Source organism: Notechis scutatus, chromosome Z (assembly GCF_049901735.1).
Source record: "Notechis scutatus isolate UNSWTSFEM ecotype Mainland chromosome Z, rNotScu1.2, whole genome shotgun sequence".
Lineage (NCBI taxonomy): Eukaryota > Metazoa > Chordata > Lepidosauria > Squamata > Elapidae > Notechis > Notechis scutatus.
The window spans coordinates 134,062,399-134,084,143 of NC_142025.1; the positions used below are offsets into that span (position 1 = coordinate 134,062,399).

At 42.7% G+C, this 21,745-nt stretch overlaps 3 protein-coding genes across 4 annotated transcripts in view; 2 read left to right on the top strand and 1 right to left on the bottom strand.

Annotated features, from left to right (window-relative positions):
* The first annotated feature begins 656 nt into the window (after positions 1-656).
* On the top strand, positions 657-11,224 carry ZNF865 (zinc finger protein 865). Its single transcript, XM_026682418.2, has 2 exons — positions 657-882; positions 6,427-11,224. The coding sequence occupies exon 2, from the start codon at positions 6,450-6,452 to the stop codon at positions 9,405-9,407; it is 2,958 nt and encodes a 985-aa protein (XP_026538203.1). The 5' UTR covers positions 657-882; positions 6,427-6,449; the 3' UTR covers positions 9,408-11,224.
* Positions 754-21,745, top strand: part of CCDC106 (coiled-coil domain containing 106) — a 49,396-nt gene continuing 28,404 nt past the window's right edge. Inside the window, exon 1 of the mRNA XM_087946345.1 lies at positions 754-882. The gene's annotated coding sequence lies outside the window, so the exon portion shown is untranslated. The remainder of the gene's footprint in view (positions 883-21,745) is intronic.
* ZNF784 (zinc finger protein 784) lies at positions 15,925-21,508 on the bottom strand. 2 transcript variants are annotated; one of them, XM_087946342.1, is made up of 2 exons: positions 21,263-21,508; positions 15,925-19,374 (listed from the first exon to the last, which is right to left on the bottom strand). In XM_087946342.1, the coding sequence occupies exon 2, from the start codon at positions 19,349-19,351 to the stop codon at positions 17,363-17,365; it is 1,989 nt and encodes a 662-aa protein (XP_087802468.1). In that variant the 5' UTR covers positions 19,352-19,374; positions 21,263-21,508; the 3' UTR covers positions 15,925-17,362. The 2 variants fall into 2 exon arrangements, with proteins under 2 accessions (XP_087802468.1, XP_026538207.1); XM_026682422.2 differs by having other exon boundaries at positions 21,257-21,508.

Sequence of the window (21,745 nt, forward strand, 5' to 3'; positions counted from 1 at the left end):
CTATACCTTTTAGTTGTGCCAAAAGGAAGAATGTAATTAATTTACCTATTTGGCAGTAAACTGTTCCAACAGTATTTATTAGGAAATAATTACAGTAATAAGGTGGTGATGGTATTAAGATAACACAGCTCTCAGTGGCTCAGACACAAGCCGAAACAGTCGTGCTCCCAGCTATTTAATGCGCAGCCCCATAATTTTAGACCACAACTATCCTCAGGACAGAGTTACAGAACTAGCAGTTAATCATTCCTTTATTTCCATGCCATGATCCAAATTAAAAAAAAAGCTGTACCTATTGAGATTTCTCCCTGTCAATCTACTTTTAAAGCCCAGAAGGAAAGCTAGCAGCAGGCACACATTTGTACCGACCCGCCGACAATGCTTAAACGGGCTGCAAGGCTTGCTCCCTCTCTGCATGTGCCGCCCCCAATTGGCGCCCTCCTCTTTCCCCCCCGCCCCCCCAAAATAATATTTTTTTAAAAAAGGAGGAAGGCAACCGTGAAGATCTTCCAGCTCTCGCGACGTCTCAGAAGCACCGAGGAGGGGGTGAAGTGGGCAAGCGCGTGGGGCTCTGGGAAACGAAGAAGGCGGAGTGGGGGGGGAAAGGAATGAAATTCGCAAAGGCCTGTGGGTGCGAAGTGGGGGGAGCAGGAAACGGTGTTCTTGGTTGGGGAGGGAAACTTCCGGTTCCGGCTGGGCCTGTGTGAGTTGCAGCCTGGCAGTGGCCCCCCCTGCCCCCGCTCGTGAGGGAGCAGAAACGCCCCCCCCGCTTATCCAGGGGGTAAGGGAAGGGCCAGGGGGCATCCCCCACTCTATATCTTGCTATCCAAGGACCAGCCCCTGCCTGGGGCGCGGAGGAGGCTGGGGCAGCGCCACACACCGGTGAGTGCCACCATGGAGCCCACTCTGGCCCCTCGGTTCCCCCCCGTACGTGATCCCGAAGGCGAGGTAAAAAACCCTCGCACAGATAACAACCGCAGCGCGCGGCTTTGGTTAACTTCCGCTCCGTTTGAACAGCCCCACCCCGGCTATTCCGCGATCCCGACTCACCTCCCCTCCAGCACACGCGGCTTTCCAGCCTGGCGCCCTTTCCCCGTCGCGCATCTCAAGAGCAGGCCCCACGAACCGAAGCCGTTATCTTTGTCGTTATCTCTCCCCATCGACCCCGCGAAAGTTGTGCTCTAATCCTTTATCTGGGCTAGGTCAACCCCGTGCCGCCCCGTGAGCTCAATGAACTACTGTCCTCCCATTTCATCCTTAAGCCACGCAGAGTCCCGTCAGGGCGGTCGGCCGTAGACATCGAAAAGAGAGCCAGATTCCACATTCTTTCCCATAAAATAAATATTTTCCATATACCTTCATCCAGCCTGTAAACGTATTGTACAGTCAGCCTCCTTTTCAGCCAGAAAGTTGCCATTTTGCTACTTGCCTCAAATGTTATCTCAACTCCACCTTTTTTTTAATTGTCTGCCTTAAAATTTCTAGGAATGTAGGATGGTGCCTTCTATCTAATTGGATCTTGGGTCTAACAAAATTACTTCTGTCCATAGCAGCTCTCTCCATCTTAATGCTTGGATGTATTGGATTGCAACTCCCATAAATATTACGGTTCCTAGGAATGAATGGATTTGCACTTAAATGTAATTCAAGGCAACAAAGCTAAGGTTTCCTGTTTCTGCGATGGCATTGATTCTTCAGATGGGCGTCCTTCACAAGCCAAGTTATGAAGATAGCAGCACCTCCCTAGTTTGGATATTTCAGTAACAGATTGCAGGATGGTATCCCTCTCTAATCAGCCCATAAGACACTCTTGCAATATTATATTAGCCTTAATTTTCCTGCCCACTTTATCTTTGTTATTGAGAAGGATATTTCATATTCTTTCTGCTTTGTAACAGATTGTAGACTTTAATGTCTTTTTACATATCTCAGTGTCAGGAAAATACATAAGTACATTGCATTTTTTTGGTTTTACTAACTAGATTTACTCTGTCTTACATTGCTGTATGCAAGAAGTTCTCATTTACTGTTTACTGTTTAGCTAAAATAGCCAAAATACTCTACATTCCTCTTACCCTTTTTTGCATGGTGTTACTGTAGGCTATGTGTATTTTTAAAGGCAACTTTCTTAGACCTTGATGTACCTATTACAGGGAATATCTCTGCAGCATTTTAGGAAAAAATTGTTCATGTTGTTTTACCTCAGGCATTTCTTAATAAAAGGTGGTGCAATTTTGCTTTGAAAACCTCCAACCTACTGTTGGTTGGTTTGTTTATAAGAAATATGTTGATACAGATTTTTTTACCTGTAGAACAAAACAGGAGCAATAAGGAGTACAAGCATTCATTACTGGAAATTTGATTGAGCCTCTTGGCCTCTATACAGTATTAATTTCCTTCTCAGTGTATGCTTTCTGTTGCAGGATGCAGTGTGCAAATGAATGTATTGTTAAGTTACTCTTCATTAACTTGTTAGCTACATTGTATTTTCATATCTTCAGACAGATAGTCTCTTTTAAAAGATAATTTTGGCTCAATTTGAATTGATCAATAGTGAAGAATTTACTTTTTTACTTTAAAAATGTATTTTGCCCTGGGGGGAAAAAGTATCTCTTCACAATGCTTCTTGGCAGCTTTTCTTACTACGGGTAGTCCTTGACTTACAGCAGTTCGTTTAGTGACCATTTGAAGTTACAACGGCAGTGGAAAAAATGACTTTTGACAAATTTTTCACAAATCACTGCAGCATCCCCATGGTCACAATCAAAATTCAAATACTTGGCAACTGACTCATATTTATGATGGTTGCAGTGTCCAGGGGTCATGTGATCACCTTTTGCGAGCTTCAACAAACCATCAATGCAGAAGCCAGATTCACTTAATAAGTGTACTACTAACTAAATAACTGCAGTGATTCACTTAATAACTATGGCAAGAAAAGTCATAAATGGGACAAAATTCACTTAACAACTGTCTCATTTAACAATGGAAATTGTGGTCATAAGTCAAGGACTACCTATATTTTGTTGTTTCCAAACTGACTTCACTGGGTCCATGTAATTAATATAAACCTAAATTTTTCCTAATGAGGGATCATATAATTTATTTATTTGATTTATACCTCACAGGAAACCAGTTGTACATGGCATTTCCTCCTCGGACCACTGCTCTAGTAGATTTGACTTAGACTAAACTTGAACTTGATGTCGGTCCAATTCCTTCATCATTGAATCACACTGTTATTAATATCAATATTAATGTATGGCACATTAGGTACTTTACTTTTTTGCCTTTTTGACATTAAACAAAGATGTTTGTAATAGAAGACTCCCTTTCAGGAAACTGGCCTTTGCTCACTCTACATATTTTTCTATCTGAGAATCCTAGGGATTGATTCCCAAACTTTCATCGGTTGCATTATACCTCAGCGCACTTGCTAAAATAGAAAAAAAAATGTGATTAATTTATTCATGTTGATAAAGTGGGATGGAGCTGGATGACAACATTTTCCAACCTCTTGTTTTTCATTGTGCAGAAAAGAGTAAAGAAAGTGATAATTCGGCACCTTAATTTCCTGAGACTTAATAAATAGAAGTTAAGTTAAATTAAAATTTATAGCCCTCCTTTCTATTTATATAAGCCCTGGACATAACTTACAATAAAGTTTAAATTAAATTCAATTAACTGAAAAAAATATTGAAGGTGAATCATTGAGCAAGGCAAAGTAGATAACCTTCACCTTTTTACTCTAACTTTTCATTGGGCTGTGTAATCTATCCTATTGTTTTGCCTGGCTCTCTCTTTTTTGGCAGATATTTCCATCTAGCTCACAGATCAAGCTATTCATGTACCGAAGAAGCATGAAAACCCCACGTAAATAACTGCATGTGACAACATCTATGCATGACACTTATTGCATGCACACATATGAAGTATGTTTTCTATATATATGAAGAAATACAGCATACCAGTATGTGTAAATGGGGAGAACACAGTTATGTGTGATGCTACTGTAGACCATGGCTTTTTTTGTGCTTGGTCCATGTAAATGACACAAGGCATTTTTTTCTAATAACTTTATTATATTTCATATTTATTTACATCTCCTAAACCTTTCCCCCCCCAAAAAAATACTTCTTTTATATCCTAAGGCTAACAAATATGAGTGAAGATGGTAATGACTTACCAAATTAATACTAACATGATACATTTTGTCCATGGAGCAAGAGAATCATTTGTGTACCAGCTCAGAAATGTAAGAAATAATCGTATGCCATTCAATTCATGGACAAATACAGCAGTTGAAAAAGTTCACTTAATATTGAGGAACTTTTTGGAAATTATTTGCAGAAAATACTTAGAAGCAAGAATATAGAACTTATCTGCACCTTTCCTGATTTGCATTGCTGCTCTCTGGAGCTATAATTGATTCCTGGTAAAAAGGTAATTGCTTTTTAAAAAGTTGCAGATAGATAATAGTGGAACACTATTTTGAAATCAAATGCAAAGTATTGTACAGCCCATTTAATCAAATTGTAATTTGTTTTTCCCGTAGTTAAAGTCTTCAATGAATACCTAGGATGTGTAATATCTTTATGGAATCCCTTTGTCTTGGATTGTTGCCACAGTCCTCTATATACTCGTGATGTCCAAAATTGAACTGGATTTTGATTTGCTAACCTAATATATTTGACGATACTATATTTGGCAAAACTGCTTTTAATAGGAACCAATCTTGAAAAGGCAACGCTTTTCTGCCCATCCATAAGCAAATATACTATTTTGTATAATTGACTGTATCCATTTGTGATCATTGTTAGCTGTCATAGAAATCATTTAATGGGTAGTATAAAGAGGACTTGGTTTAAAGGCATACAATGCTAATAAACTTCCTGGGATGGTAGATCTTTTAGGAATGCCACTTTAAGTATATCCTGAAACAAATATAATTAAAATCAGTAGACCTCAGCTTTTTAAAATGGAGCTGTCTATATGTAGGACTGCAGTTCTATTATTCCTCTTATAGAACGATGCTGTTTGCAGGACACACTGTAGACAGCAACAATGGGAAATAGGAGACATAGGTTTCTGAAACCTCTAAATGAGCCCTCTGCGTCTTTTCCAGTTTTCCATGGCTACCTTTGAATCATTTGTTTAGTGCATTACCTATATTAAACTTCTGCTTCATGAGTGAGCAAGATGTTACAGAAGTTTTTGGACTGCCATTCTCATCATTCTTGGTAACTAAGCAAGACCTTTGGGGGAAAAGGCTGAGGCCACATCTAAAATGTAGTTTTGTATTGAAATTAGATGGATTAATACCTTTCTTTCAAGACAGCAAAATATTAAATTAAAATGTAATTCTTTCATGCTGTTCTAGTCCATTTTTCTAATATTTTACATGAGCTTGGAAAAAAGGAGAAATATATATAATTGTGAAGATATTTATGAAGTATCTTGTGAGATAAAAAACATACAGTAAAATTAGCTTCACAAGTATGATCTATGAAACTTATGTGGTGATATTTGTTTTAATTCCTTAGGTTCCACAGGAATTTCTGTAACATTTCTTCAGCTAACATTTTCTAACTCAAATAATTGACAGAACAAGTTTTGTATTCCACTGTTAGTACTTCATTTTTTTAAAAAAAATTATTTAGTGTGCACTTACATCTAAGTATACTACAAACAAATGATAAAAATCACCATACTGTATAAATGGGTATCAGTAATATACTACAATGGTAACCTTTTAAATGGATGCATAAGTTTATAATTTTGGATTCCCAATTATTTGCATGGGACAAATAGATACTGAATTTTCTTAAGGAAACTATCAGGGAATTGTGCACCCAGTGTCCAAATGGAGTCAGACGCTGAGACGAACATGCAGTTCTACATAAATAAATATATTTACAGTAAATAAGATAGGCAAACACCAGATCAATCAACACAGCAGTTACATTTTGAGGTAAATTACAGAGAGCATACATAGCACACAGAGGAAAAAGGTGGGAAACTAGAAAACTCCCCCTTTACTCCAGTTGCTCCAATTATAGCTCAGATTCCCTCGTGATGTCTAGCTCTCTTTAACCTATTACCTATAACTGTGTGTTCTTACTCTTGGTCCAACAGTTCACTGCTCCAGCTATAAATTTTTAAATAATTTAATATCCTCCAATGTATAGTTGGACAGCATTTAAATCAAATTATTTCACAAGATACTTGTGTTTCTATATATCCATTGGCTTTATCATGAGGTCAGCCAAATTATCTTTCGGATGGATAATAAATTAGGTCTATTAAATTTTCTTTCACTGTGTCTCTGACATTACAAGAAAACACACCATGCCACTGTGCAGCTGCTGATGTGGATAACCTGTATCCCGTATACATATTGCTATAGTCTTTCTCCCCTTTCTCTAGGCAGTGCCCCCTCCCGGGTGGAGATGGAAGCCAATGCAGCAAGCGATGAGGGTGTGCATTTCCAGAGCTACCCTTTTGACTTCTTGGAGTTCCTGAACCACCAGCGCTTTGAACCTATGGAGGCCTACAACCACGAACACGCCAAAGCTGTTGCTGCCCTCCCTTGCCCACAGCCACAGTATGAATATGCCCAACCACCAACAGCTGGTCCACCTGCTCACTTTGACCGTGTCCCTGCCACTATTGGCACACCTAAACCCAAAGCTGAGGGCCCATCCTCTTCTTCCTCAGCTACCTCATCAGGTACCATTCAAGTCAAGAAAGCTGAACCAGGGGGCCCTGCACCACCTCCACCCCCTCAGCAGCAACAGCAGCAGCAGCAACCACCATACAATACTCCAGCTGTGGTACCAACAGCAGGTCAGCCTCTCTTTGACAGTACAGCAGCAGCAGCCGCTGCTGCTGCTGCTTACAACACTCCTCAGTGGGGCATAGTAGACCTTTCTGGCCACCAGCATCTCTTCAGCAGCCTGAAACGTGGGCAGGCTCCCCCATCAGCTGCAGCCACGGTAGTTCCTGACAGTCAGGCAGGCAAAGACGATAAGAACTATTTCCGTCGACTGAAATACTTCATTGATCGGCGCTTCCCATGCGGTGTATGCCAGAAGTCATTCAAGCAGTCATCCCATCTTGTGCAACACATGTTGGTGCACACAGGCGAACGGCCATATGAATGCACCACCTGTGGTCGTACCTATAACCATATCTCCAGCCTCATCCGGCATCGCCGTTGTCACAAAGATGCTGAGGATGCTACTGCTGCTGCTAACGCAGCAGCTGTTAATGCAGCAGCTGCCAACGCTGCGGCCGCCAATGTAGCAGCCGCCAATGTGGTTGCTGCTGCCGCCGCTGCTGCTGCTGCCGCCAGCATAACAGCAGCACCTGGTGCTGAGGGAACAGCCCAGCCTCCTACCCAAAGCGGCAACCCTCAGTCAGTTGCTACACCATCTGGAGGAGCAGCCACATCTGCCCTCAGTGCTGCCATAGCTCAAGCCGAAGGTCCTTTTACCTGCTCTCTGTGCTGGAAAGTGTTTAAAAAGCCAAGTCACCTTCACCAGCATCAGATTATCCATACTGGTGAAAAGCCATTTTCCTGTTCCATCTGCCAGAAGAGTTTTAATCGCCGTGAGAGCTTAAAACGACACGTGCGGACACACTCGGATCTGTTGCGAGTGCAGTGTGGGGTTTGTGGCAAAGAATTCCGGGATGCCTCCTACCTCCTCAAGCACCAGGCCACTCACGCTCCTCCTGGAACTTTACCTCCACGACCTGAGTACAAATGTGACATTTGCGGCAAGGGCTATGTAGCTCCCCAGAATCTACTACGTCATCGGCAGCTCCAACATGAAGGTGCCCAGCTGTCCAAAGATGGCACTAATACCTTGCCTTATCTGCCACCAGGGGCCTACCTCCTTCCACAAGACCCACAAGGCACAGGCTCTGAGGGAGATACCAAGCCAACATCTTATGGTCTCTTGGGTGCCCACCCCTTGCTGGTGGGGACAGCAGCAGGCAAGAATTTCTGCTGTGGGATCTGTGGCCGTGGATTTGGGCGACGGGAGACACTAAAGCGTCATGAGCGGATCCACACGGGTGAGAAGCCTCACCAGTGTGCAGTGTGCGGGAAGCGTTTCCGTGAATCTTTTCACCTCAGCAAACACCATGTAGTGCATACTCGGGAGAGGCCGTACAAATGTGAAATATGTGGGAAAGTGTTTGGTTACCCCCAAAGCTTAACGCGGCACAAACAGATTCACCGATTACAGTTACCTTGCTCTTTACCACCCATGGGGCCCTCCCTGACCCCCATGGGCCCTTCTCTCCCTCCACCCCCCGAGGGACTAACCTATGGCTGTTCTGACTGTGGAGAGCGCTTTCCTGATCTTTTTCATGTCATGAGCCACAAGGAGGTCCATGTGGCTGAAAAGCCCTACCCTTGTGATGTCTGTGGCAAATGTTTTGGTTTCATTGAGAATCTGATGTGGCATAAACTTGTCCACCAAGCTGCTCCTGAGAGACTTGTACCACCAGATGAAACGGCAGCTGCTGTCGCCCCACTAGAGAATGGACTAGCTAGTGGTGAGAACATATCATCTTATGAAGATCATCCGACTTTGCCGAGTGGAGAACGTTTCTCCTGCTCTATCTGTGGCCAGACCTTCAAGCATTTCCTGGGACTTGTGACTCACAAGTATGTGCATCTGGTGCGTCGCACACTGGCCTGCTCGGTCTGTGGACAGAGTTTTGCTGGAGCTTATGACTTGCTGTTGCATCGCCGTACACACTTGCAAAAGCGGCACTTCTCTTGCCCAGTCTGTGGCAAGCGCTTCTGGGAGGCTGCCCTTCTCATGCGTCACCAGCGCTGCCACACCGAGGAGCGCCCGTACCGCTGTGCTGTCTGTGGGCGTGGATTTCTGCGGTCTTGGTACCTGCGTCAACACAAAGTGGTTCACACAGGTGAGCGTGCTTACAAGTGTGCCCTCTGCAACAAGCGCTTTGCCCAGTCATCCAGTCTGGCAGAACACCAGCGTCTTCACGTAGTTGCCCGGCCTCAGCGTTGCCCTACTTGTGGCAAGACCTTCCGCTACCGTAGCAACCTTTTGGAACACCAGCGGGTCCACCTGGGAGAGAAAGTCTACCGCTGTGACCGCTGCTCCAAGAGCTTCTTCTATCTGTCATCCATTCTGCGTCACCAACGCTCCCATGATGCTAAGCGTGAATTAAGATGTGGGGCCTGCCTTAAGCTCTTCAAAGACCCCAAGTATTTTAGCAAACACCTCCAGGCCCATCAAGGAGGACGGCCCTTCAAATGCAGCACCTGCGGAGAAGCCTTCTCCAATACTTATGGCCTCAAAAAGCACCGCCACATTCACAAGATGGAGCGCTTTGCTGCCATGGGGGCCCATAAGGAACAGCCCTAATGTTTGAATAGTAGCAGCAGAAAAAAAAATGGGTGGTCCGTATCTTGGTACTGTAGGATGAGATGTGAAGCTAGTTCCAGGTTTCTGTGAGCCACGATGACAAGGCATTTCCATATATAGAAAATAAGACGAGCTTGTTGGCAGTGAGATGCTCCAGTTGGGCACTAATTTGGAAGAGTCATCAACCATAAAGTCACAAGCAGGACAAGCCAAATAGAGGCAAGAATGAATTGTAAAGATAGGGTATGTAATTAATAAGTGGTAGCCACCAGTTACTTGCTAGATTTCTGCTCTCTAACAGAATATCTTGACCACTCTAGATTTTTAAACTAATTGCCCGGGGAAAGGGAGATGGAGATAGCAATCATAGAAGTGACCTTTGCATGTCAAGCATGGCCACAGTGTTGGGAGATGAAAGTTTCCTGTTTCTGAGCAAATGGGAGCAAATAAGGTTATAGTGGAATGACATTTTTTTCATCTGAAGCCTATGTTCTGGAATGGAAATCATATGGCATTCCAGTTCACAAGAAGAGGTGGTGCTTCCTGTAATCTCCTTTACCTAGAGAGAAATGTTAGACCCAATTCATTAATTTGGGAATGAGACAGGAAGGACCAAGATACAGCACTTGAGGAATGTCCACCAATCTTTTGTGTAAACTCAACTATGTAATCTGTATTAGGTAAGCCTTGCTTGCATTCTCTGAAAGACTTTAATTAGTGTCCTTTCTTTATATGTATAAACAAAATAGTCTAGTTCTCAATTTTTTAAGACCTGGGAGGTAGTGACACATGGCTGTGGACAGTAGAAAGTTAACAGAGTCTGCTTGAATTGTCTAGTAGTGTGGCGGCACCTGTTGTCTAAATGCTGTTGTGCCATAACATTTCTATTATATCTCTGCCTCCAGAAGAATATCAGTTCATGATGCAACTGGAGGTTCACAAAAACTTTACCTATAAAAGAAAAGTTGAGCCCAGAAGGTTTTTAGCCAAGCTTCCCTGGCATGCCACTTTCCACATTTAGGAAGCACCGAATGTTAAAAAAGCATTTGGAATTTTTAGTCCTATTATGCAGCCCTGAAGAAGCAAAATCCCAGGATAATTCTATTGTGTGCTTTTCTAAATGTTCAAGTTGGCCCATCAGGAGTAGAGAGGAAATACAAAAATAGGCTAGGCTCCTTCCCCTTTGGGTTAGCTCTCTTCCTTTGTGCTCAACATTCTTCCTAATCTGTTGGACTTAATATAGATGAACTCATGTGTGAATAATACTTTACTTTGAGCCCTAAAATGGGATGTGGGTTTGGAATGAGAGCTGTGACTGTACATTGTTAGCCTTCCCTAATGTTAGCTTTCCTTCTGCCCACCACTGAAAGTTGGATATGAAACTGTGAGAAAAAAAATAAACTTAATTGGTGGGTCTACCAGGATTGCATAATGCTTTGGCTGCTTAGCTGCTCTCCTGCATTCCCTGGTTTGATCCATAAGACATTCCTAGTAAGACATGGTGTATCTACATAGTTCATTGAGCTAACTGCCCTGGCCTTGTAACTCCATGGTTATTAGACTTGTATAATGCTTCAGGTTTGACTCCAGAAAGGTTCTTCAAACACAGCATCAGGGATTGTGTGACTGCTGGAGATATCTAAAAGTCACCAATGGGTGTTGTATTTTTTGCCCCAAGCACTCCGAAGCACCTTATCAAATCTGAAGAAATGCAAAAAACCCTTTTATACTTATTTGACACCAGTCTGAATGGATCCTCCCTGCACCTGAAGTGGAGAATACTGACCAAGCATGAATAAAAAGATCCTTGCAAACTCTCTGACTTCCCCCAACAACCTTTCCTCCTCAATCCTCCTCCAGCAAATTGTACACACTGGAGCACATCTTTAGATAGACTGGAGGGGAAACTAATTTGCTAGATGCAACCAAAAAGTTGTAAAAACAGGCAACCTTGTGTACAGTGGACACCACATAGATAATTCCCACTTCCTTCCCCTCTTGTAACCCAAGCTGACAGTACAATAGAAAGTAATTTCAGCATTTCCATTCTCACAAAGTGAGAGCATCTCTTCTACTAGATGGCTGCACCAAGTGCTACTTGGTGTTGCTTTTGGTCTATCACCCACTTGCTCACATCCATAGTTCCCAGACTGGTGAGTGGCAATCCGTGATTGTGAGGATCCAAAGATGCACTGTTTAAATTTGGTTGTCCAGTGCCTAGAAGAGGAAAAGTTGCCAAAGTCTTTTTCAGTAGTAGATAATAGAATTGGAGTTTATTGAGTGCAGGTATTTCTTAAGGCAGCCTCCCTCTTTCCCGCAGAAGTCTTGGCCTACAAACCACTCTCTATGCTCAGTGAGCACATTGGGAGGGGGTGGGGGTGGATAGTGGTAGTATTTGTGAAAGGCATATTTTCAATGCTTTCTTGAAGGAATTGCATCAGAATTCGGTGACCAAATATAGAAGTATGATGAAGAGTGCAAAGATGGGAAAAGAGACGGGAAGAAGACAAATGTTTTCCAGCCTTCCAGACAATTTCGTTATTGGCTGAGCACGGGGGGGGCAAATCATGTCCACTTTGAGTGCCCATTTAGAATTTTTCTGTCCGAAATATACCAGTTCCTCTTCTATCTCCAGAAGTGATTGCAACTGGATGTTCCTTTTCTTGTTTTTTTCTTCTTACTAAATGGTTAAAGGTCTGAATAAGTCACTGAAATTCAAGTGAATTGTGGTAGTTATACCTCAGCCTGTCTTTTACAGAAATCATTTTCCCCATTTAGAATTTTTCTTCCCTGCCTTCATAATTTGCAAATAGAACTGAGTTTAATACAGATAGTCCTTGACTCACAAACACAATTGAGTCCAAAATTTCTGTTGCTAAGTTAGACATTTGTTAAGTGAGTCTTGCCCCATTTTATGACCTTTTTTGAAACGGATGTTTATTGAATCACTGCAGGTGTTAGTAACACATTGTTAGGTGATTCTGGCTTCCCCATTGCAGGAGGTCACAAAAGGTGATCACATGATCCTGGGACACTTACAACTGTCATGAGTCAGTTGCCAAGCATCTGAATTTTGATCATGTGACCATGGGGATGTTGCAATGTTGTAAGTGTGAAATGATCATAAGTCACTTTTTAACTGTTGTAAATTCGAATGATCACTAAATGAATGGTTGTAAGTCAAGGACTATCTGTATTAGTTTTCCTTCTCATTTGTACTGTCCATGCTTTCCTGGACTAGGTATTTCTAAATTGTATACAATTTAGAAGCCCCCTTGACAACTCCCTAAACTGGGAAGTACTTCTTACAGGAAATGCTGTTATTGGTTAATATCACCCATTCCTTCATTGGGTGGAGGGGTGAGTTCACCATGTCTAATCAATAGATGATGTTCCTGTTAACTGGCTTCCTAATAGCTTCCCAAATGGACAATGGAATATAAAATCACTAAGTTGATCAAAGAACATACTGTGTTCCCAAAATCACTAAATTTAAGCCTTTTTCTCAAGGACACAGGATTTCTAAAGAATTTCTTTAAAATGGCAGGCCTAGAACATAGGACATAAATTTTATGATTGTGAATGCTTGCTTCAGTCACAAAATTGGTGCAAACATATTTCGCTGCCGTAGGTCTTGCTTCTTAATTCAGAATGGTGGCCTGTTTCCTAGTCAAAAGACAGGACAATCATTCAAGTATGTTTATTTTTATGATCTCACTTAAAACGAATTAGGCCTTAACTAATTCTTATAATTCATGTACTTAAAATCTGATTGTTTGAAAAATGGCAAATGTGGAAATATATTTTTTCTTTCAATGTATAGTTGACAAAGAGAAGCTGAGAGTGCAAAATGGCTGCCTTTTCTATTTTTCTAGCAAACTAAATACTTAAAAAATGGATGGGCAGAGTGTTCGTTATTAGGGACATACCTGATTACTGTTATTGTCAGGATTATTTGCATCCATTCCTCATCCTAGGAACCGTTTGATTTGTCCAAATCTCTTTCTTCTGTTGGATTTGTTAGCAGGTGCAATTCATACACTTCAAACTGTATTAGTGACAAAATACATGGAATCTCCAGTTTTATCTAGAACATTGGTGCTCAACCATTGGTCTGCGGATCCCTGTGGGGCCACTATGTCATCACAGGAGGGTCTGCAAAGGCTTGAAGAAACGTTATGATTTAAATCTTGAGTTAAGTCTTGGAGGTTCGTGGCCACAAAAGATATTTAAAGGAGGTCCGTGGTGAAGAAAAGGTTAAGAACTGCTGATCTAGAAGGTATGAGGACTCTAGTCAAGTTCAGAGTAAGGGGCTAGAAGGCAATATTCCATGGACAGAGTTGAGTGGGAAGAATTTTTAAGGGAATGGTGGGTTGTTGAGGTGAAGTCTGGCTTTTAATTGTGGTTGGGAAATTGAGTTCTTTTGAAGAACCAGTTGGTTTGGAGTATGTAATCAAGAATGATCAACCATCTTTTCCACTGTACTCTTCTGCCTTGCATATGATCTTGGATGGATTGTTAATCCTGAATGTACATCACTAGGATGCTGTATATCCTACAGATGCCCACCGTCCACTTGGCTTTGTGTGCTTCATCCTGGAACTATGAAGCAGAGGGCAGGGAAGATATTCCATATTTTGCTGGCATCAGACCTGATTTTGCTTTTTGAGATGCCACCTGATACACAGCCATCTTCTCAACTTCTTCAACCCTCCTGTTCTTTGAGAAACATGGATTCTGTAGTTCTTTGACTGATACTGTTGTCTTTGTACTCTCCTTTCTCATCCCATACAGGGAGATGGATGTCTTTTAAGACAGGACTAGAACATCCCCAAAGTAGTAACAATTGCAAACTCAGAATGAAGAGTATGCCACTGATAGGACCCAACCCATTGCAATCATGTTAGCTAATGACTTTTTATATTAATACAGATATATAAATACATACATTTCTATATAAATACTTCTTTTTAATAACCTCCCCTCCTTTTCCCATTGGCCAGAGTGCAGGAAGTGCAGTTCTTTTAATGCCAAGGTTTATGTCCCTATGATAATGTGTACTAAAATATGTATAGGACCCCATTCTTGTCCACACGGCTGATAGACCTAAAATGATAACCTGTCCTTTCTTCCCTCATTGTACTCCTTGGGAACTGTACAGCGTGTGTTTCTCAGTCGGGTGGGGGAATAGGAGTGTGTTTTGTGTTTTAAGCCAAGCAATCATTTTAAAAGTGTCTGATTTACAATGTACAGACTAAACAAACATTAAAAAAAAGAATTTGGATATTGTTTGTGCTAAGCCAGGTTGTGTTACAAGCTGATGTTAAGAGGACATTCCTTCAAACAATGTGAGTATACTGTTAGAATTAGCACAGAATAACTAGGTTTATGATTCTTAAACTAATGAAAAAAGTAAAGCAAACTAGCAGACGCTTTTGAATCATTGCTATCCTATGTAAAAATAAATAAAAGGAAGGTGCATTTATTCATCCAGATAGATCAAATATCTCTTGTTCTCTACTGCAGAGAGAAAGGGCTTTTATTGTTCTTCTAGATTTGGCTTTCTTCAGCAAATCAGAGCATCCTTTTATTTGCTCAAAATCTCTTCTGCAGGTAGGAGGAACTTTAGACAACACAGAGAATAAATTTCTTTCACATCACCTTATTCTTAAATTAGATAAATCATTCTTATTGCAAAGAACGTGTTTAGAAACATTTATGCATGCTCATCTGTTCTTGTAAATTAATAATGGGATGAGATGACGTTGCGGAAAAATTTGATGGTATGGATTGAAATGGGATTTCTGGGTATATTTTACATCATGAGACTAGTAGAATAGTACTGACATTGTCCAGTGTCATTTTGCAATTCATGTGGAAAGTAGTTGACAATCTACCATGGACATTTAATTTTTTTTTATATTAAATAAGAACAGAGAAAATGCAGAATTGAGAAATAATTTTATCTTAACAAGTTTATAGAGCTTTATAAAGTTCATTTAAAAATTGGAAACGGCTGTTTCACTTACGTTAACAAAAAGGTATCTAAATTGACGAGGATTTGAATTGGAAGAGGATTTGAATTGAATTGGGTAGTAACAACACAGCCATTTAATTTTTTTAAAAGGTGCAGTTTTATGTAGAATTTTCAGTCATTTATATGTAAATCATTTGTGTTGATATAAACTATTTTGTCTCAAATGCTTGGATTTACAATAGCACTTAGACTTATATACCGCTTCATAGTGCTTTACAGCCCTCTAAGCGGTTTACAGCGTCAGCATATTGTGCTCTACAATTATCGAACTCAGAAGGATGGAAGGCTGAGTCAACCTTAAGTCTGGTGAAATTCGAACTGCCAAATTGCAGGCAGTCAGCAGAAGTAGCCTGCAGGACTGCACTCTAACCACTGTGCCACCACCGTAAAAGTACAGCGCAGAGTATAATGTCAACAAATTTTTTGACTGGATATTTGCCAATAGAGATTCCCTATGCATGTACACACACAAACACAGAGTTTACTTCATTGGCATAATGTAAGAAATTTTTATTTACTTGAAACTTTTGCAGCATATATTTTAGAAATAATTTTATACCAAGTTGAAAATACAGTCATAATTAAAATGAGTGCGTTCTAACAACTACATGTATTGCAAAATTATATTCCATGTCAACATCAAATAAGGTCAGTTTGATTCCATGGGACTCATGTCCAAGCTAGTAAGTTTAGAAATTCAACACAAACTATTCACTTCCCAGGTACTTTAAATTTGTAGGTAAAAAATTTTTCTTGTAAGAGGAAAATGCAGACATCTGACCAAAACATGGCTCTGTTCACATAGCATGCTAGCTTATGGTTAACAGAACCATGATTTATTAACTAGGTTGGGTGAGTTTGCACAGCATCTTGTGTTACCCAGTGGCTGAGCACAATCCATTGAGCTAGCAAGAAGGGCATAGGCAGTCCCCAAATCTAACCAAGTCTGCTTTTCATTTTGTGTCCCACTTTAGAAACTGCAACAGGCATTAATTAGTACAAACTTTTAAGGCTTACGTTTGTTGGCTTGGGTTTAATAAAACAGGTAGTCCTCCACTTAACAACCATTTCTTTGGCAACCATTCAAAGTTACAACAGCACAGAAAAAGTGATTTACAATCAGTATTTACATTTATGACCATTGCAAACAATCCTGTGGCTATGTGATCAGAATGCAGGCACTTGGAAACTGGTATGTATTTATGATGGTTGCAGTATCCCATGATAATGGAATCACCATTTGCAACCTTCCCAGATGGCTTCCAACAAGTCAATGGAGGAAGTCAAGATTTGTCTAAAATCCTAAAATTCCCTTAACGACTGCAATGATTTGCCTAACAACTGTGGCAAAAGTTGAGCATGACTCACTGAACAGAAATTTTGGTCCCAATTGTGGTTGTTAAGTGGAGAACTACCTGTAATGCCAAAACATGATTTTGACTGATTTCTAGATGATGCCAAATATTAATTGGAACTGTTCTGATCCCTGTGACTCAATTCAAGCCTGATATCGAACCCAGGATGGGGTTACCTAAATGCATTACAGATCTGCATACTCCTTCCTGCCTTTGCATTTTAAGTGTCTAGGGTTATTCACAATTTAGAATCAGAAATTGTAATTTGATTGTAGTCTCCAGTGTCTGGTTTTATCAAGCAGTAAGTCAAGGAAAGTGAGATACAACTGGCCTGCCTATGAAATGCCAGGTTCCAGCTAACAATCTGGTGCTTTCCAATGATTTGGGGCACAATTGCCCACTTTGAACATTGCTGATTGGTATTCATAGACATGGAGTTTCTAAATATCTGGTGGCACTGAGTTGTCTTGAAAATTTACTAAAAATCAACATTGTAATAGCACATTTCATCCTTGGTTTTTCATTCTACTTTTCAATGTAGGAATTCCTGCTGAAAAACAAAATCAGTGTGGTTTTACTTTCCAGAGCTCTTTTTCCACTGCTTTATTCTTATACCCCACGCTGTCCGGCCCATGTATTCGGCGATGTTTGGCAAAGTTAGAGGAGTTATTGAAACGGCGGCGGCAGACCGCACATTCAAAGGGCTTCTCTCCAGTGTGCAGCCTCCGGTGAGTGGTTAAGGCTGAGCTCTGTGTGAACCGTTTTCCACAGATGCTGCAGCCAAAGGGCCTTTCACCGGTGTGCACTCGCAGGTGCTCTTTCAGGTCTGTGGCACGGCGGAACTGTTTGGGGCAGGCAAAGCAGTAAAACGGCTTGGATTCAAGCATAGACAGTGCATGTCCATCAGAGGGTTCATGAGCTGGGAAAAGAAAGCCAGGGGTGGGTCTCTCCTTATCTTCCCTATGCTGAGCAGTGCTTCCAAGCGGATCCTGCAAAGAGTGGCATCTCTCAGGTCCACAAGCATTGCAAGATACGGAACGTGGAACAAGATTCTCCAATTGCCAAGGTGATCTTGTAGCCTTCAGACTGTAGCCTTCAGGGTAATCCATTTCTGAGGCAGGATCTTCCCAGGCTATGCCATCTTTGGGCCACTTAGATGGTTCCACTTTGAGAACATTCAACTTTTCTGGGGCCCATGTTTGAAAGTCTCCATGGGTGCTACTCTCCTGGGTCAGCTCTCTTTCTCTAAGGCCACCGATAGAAGCTCCCTGGCTATGGTTTTCCTTTGGCTGTGGAACTAAAGTTCTGCTTTCATTGAATCCCCCCGCATCGCATTCCCCTCTACCGTTCTGCCTCGTCTCTGTAACCCCACTTCCCCCTCTGCGCTGCTTGAGGCCTCTGAGGCCATTTAGCCTCCTTACTCCGAAGCCTGTCTCAGAACTCTCTTGATTCGGCTTGTGAGCAGAGCCCCTGTTGTCCCCGACTGGTAAGAAGCCTTTCCCCCAGTTGCTGCCACTCTCTAGCTGTAACTTATCAGGGCAGCTGTCAACCACTTGCTTCTGTTCTTCCTGAATATGGCGTCCCCCTGCTCTGTTCTGCCTTGAGCGTTCTGTGGGATTTTCAGTGTTTGCCTGTGGCAGTTGTTGTTTGAAGTTGTGGCCGTTGGGAAGGGCTTCTTGGCTATAGCGGCAATTGTTGTTTCCAGCATGCCCATTGTGATCAGTTGCCTTCAGAGCATCTGCCTTAAGACCATCTTGGCTGCCCTGCCTTATAGCAAGATTAATACCAAGACTGGCATCATCCTGTTGCAGTCCCATCCTCTTGAATGTATCGATGCTATCACCTGGTTGTCTTTGGCTGCTGCTGCAATAGTCGTCTTGGCTTTGCCTAGCGTAATAAAAGCAACTTTGCCTCCCTTGGAGGTTTTGATCAGCCTTGTTCTTGCCTTCTCTTAACTCTTTGATGGGCTGACAGCCGTTTTGCTTCGAGAGAAGAGTAGGGCCTAGATTTCTGCCATCATTTCCTTCTTTCACTTGCTCCGGTTTCTTTCCAGGCAAAGAATCGCAGTCCTTCTCACCAACTCTCCCTTCACTGTACCCAGACGGTGGGCCGTGAATGCGTTGGTGCTTGCGGAAGTTGGAGCCGTTGTTGAAAGATTTAAAGCAGACACTGCAGTGGAAAGGCCGTTCGCCAGTGTGAATGCGCATGTGGCCAGATAGTACTGAGCTCTGAGTGAAGCGCTTGCCACAGATGCCACATTCATACGGCCTTTCACCAGTGTGCACCCGTTCATGATCACGTCGGTCTGAAGCCCTCTTGAAGCGTTTGGGGCAGAAAGAGCAGTTGTAAGGCCTCTCCACAGGGAGCACCAAAGCCTCGATACTGCTGGACAACCAGCTCTGAGGCTCCAAAAGGAGGTTTCTGCAGCCCTGGCATTGGGGAATTTGCTCGTGGGGCCCAGCAAGGCTTGGCAGGTCTTCCTGGCACAGGGGGCATACAGGGGGCAGAACTGATCCAATCTCTTCCTTCACTGTTACTAGCTGGATCTCCATTGGCTAGTCCCCAGCATCTGCTCCTGAAGGAGGCAAAAAGGAGACGTGTAAACTGCAAGAACCAAACAGGAACAAATGGAATGGAAACCAGGACTCACAGGGAGAATAGAGGTCTAGTGGCTCGCTTCCTGATTTTAGAAAAAAAAAAGGGTCGGAGTAAGAGAAGCTGATCTGGCAAGAAATGAGGCATCCAAATTTGATTTCCCCACTCATTCATATGCATGCTGTTGTACTCATTCACCTAGGCCAGAGGATGTCTATGGAGAAGACCTCTGTGGTTGCTAGGAACCCAAAATAACTTAATGGCACCTAATATCTGATGATCCAGATACCAATGTAACAAAATAATGGATCTAGGCTAAACATTATCTTGCTCAAGCAATGACCGCACCCTGCCACCTTTGCCCAGGTTCAGATGTTAAGTTGACCTAATCCTGGTTAATACTTGGAGGGAGTATCAGGGAACCCCAGAGCTGTAGGTTAGCACATTGGAAGAAGACAATGGCAAGTACACTTGCCAGGAAAACTGCATGGTTGTGTGGGGTTGTGCCCATTTAGCTCCCAGGAGTCAAACGTAACCCAAGGGCATTTTTCCCAACCTTTTTTTTATATATATATAAAAACCTGACCATTGTGGAGAAATCAACAGCTACTAGAATATAAATTTTCAACTAAAGCCAGCAATAATGAGCAAAAGCACCAGGCAAATCTGGGACATGTGTGTTCTATATGTTGCCAGGAACTAAATTCCTTTTTGCATTTCACAGCCATCCATCATTGGGTTGGCTGATAAATTTAGGATGATGCCAAAACCAAATAAATAAATTAGCTTATGCGATGTGTGAACCCCACTGCTCTGAGCAGAATGAATGTTTAAAAAATCTCACACAACCAAGCATGCCGTTGAGAATCCCTGCTAGGCTTCCCTTAAACCAACTGGCCTCAGCACTACAATTCCTATCATTCTCAGCCAGCAGGATACAGTCCTGACTCAGAGGTGACCTATGCCTTGTGCCCCAATTCTTAAGAGGTTGAAGCAAGGTGAGCTACAAAGCCTCCCTCTCTGCCAACCCACAAAAATGAACCAGCAGGAGAACCTCTGAAAGTCCTATAGTATGCTGTACTGAATGTTAATTTATATTGCTAGTCCATGTATGATATGCCATACCCCAAATAAATAAACCCACTGGAGGGCAGATTCTGTTTTTAACTACACAAGCCTTTGAATGTCCAGTTACCTCCAGTTGCTACTTAAACTGGCTGAGATGACCTCCCTTAGGGAAATCTCAGTAGGCTCATCCCAATGGATTGGATTGCAACTCCTATCCCCTCCCAGGCAGTTCCCTAAACCTACCATTACAGCGCCTCACCCTGCTCACTAGCAGACCCTGTCCCTAACCTTCCCAAGGAAGCCGGAATTTCCGGGAAATCGAGGAATTCGAGCTGTCTCCTCCAACCTTCCCGAGGAACCCGTGTCGCCTCCTCCCCTTCTCTTCATCCGCGCGCCCCCCCAACCCGCCTTTACGTGCACAGAAACCAGGTGTTCGAGCCCGGCTGCCAGGGGCATAAGCGGCGCCGTCCTCCCCACCCCGAAATCCGTTACCTTCGGTTGTTGAAATCGGAGGGCGCAGAGAACAATAGTGCGGAGCTGGCGAAGCTTTGCGCGAGTGAAGCTTTGCGCGAAGCTTGTCTGGCTGCGTGCCCGGTGCCAGAAGCGAGGGAGTCATCCCCCACTCCCCAGTCTTTCCTACAAACTGGATTCAGTGCCCGCCCCCTATTCACTTTGGATTCTTTGGGGGAACCCCCCGCCCCCCGCCAAGAGACATGGAAGTTCCTACTCATCCCTGGGCAGAACTTCGGAGCCTGTCCGGCGGCTGCGTGGCCGCTTCTAGGATGGATTCTCACCTGTACCTGTTCTCCATTCACTTTAACACGAAGGTTTTTGCCCTCGGGCCCTTCGCAACTTTCAGCTTCCTTCGCTCGGTTGAACACAAGCGGTTGGGGAAAGCTCTCCCCGCCCCGCTTCTCTTGGGCTACCGTTCTCTTCCCATGCGCGCGCATCCCCTTTAAGTGAAACCGAAAAAAAGAAAAAGAAATTAAAGGGAATGGCTGAGTCGGTGACCTTTATTTTTTGCCGGCCGTCAAAAACGCAAATCGCCGTTGCCCCCTGTTCCCTGCACCCACCCACCCCAATTTAAAGGCACAAAACATACTCGTGTAAAATCGCGAGAATCAGCTATATCACACACACACACACACACACCCTCTCTCATTATGTTTAGGTTAAATCAGGGATGCCCAACCTTGCCAACTTTAAGACTTATGGACTTCAACTCCCAGAATTCTGTATTCTTCAGTGGAACAATAATGCAAGGTGAATTACAGTTGAATCCA

Coding starts and splice junctions, on each gene's coding strand:
- ZNF784 (XM_087946342.1), bottom strand. CDS start 19,351: ATGGAGATCCAGCTAGTAACAGTGAAGGAAGAGATTGGATCAGTTCTG.
- ZNF865 (XM_026682418.2), top strand. CDS start 6,450: ATGGAAGCCAATGCAGCAAGCGATGAGGGTGTGCATTTCCAGAGCTAC.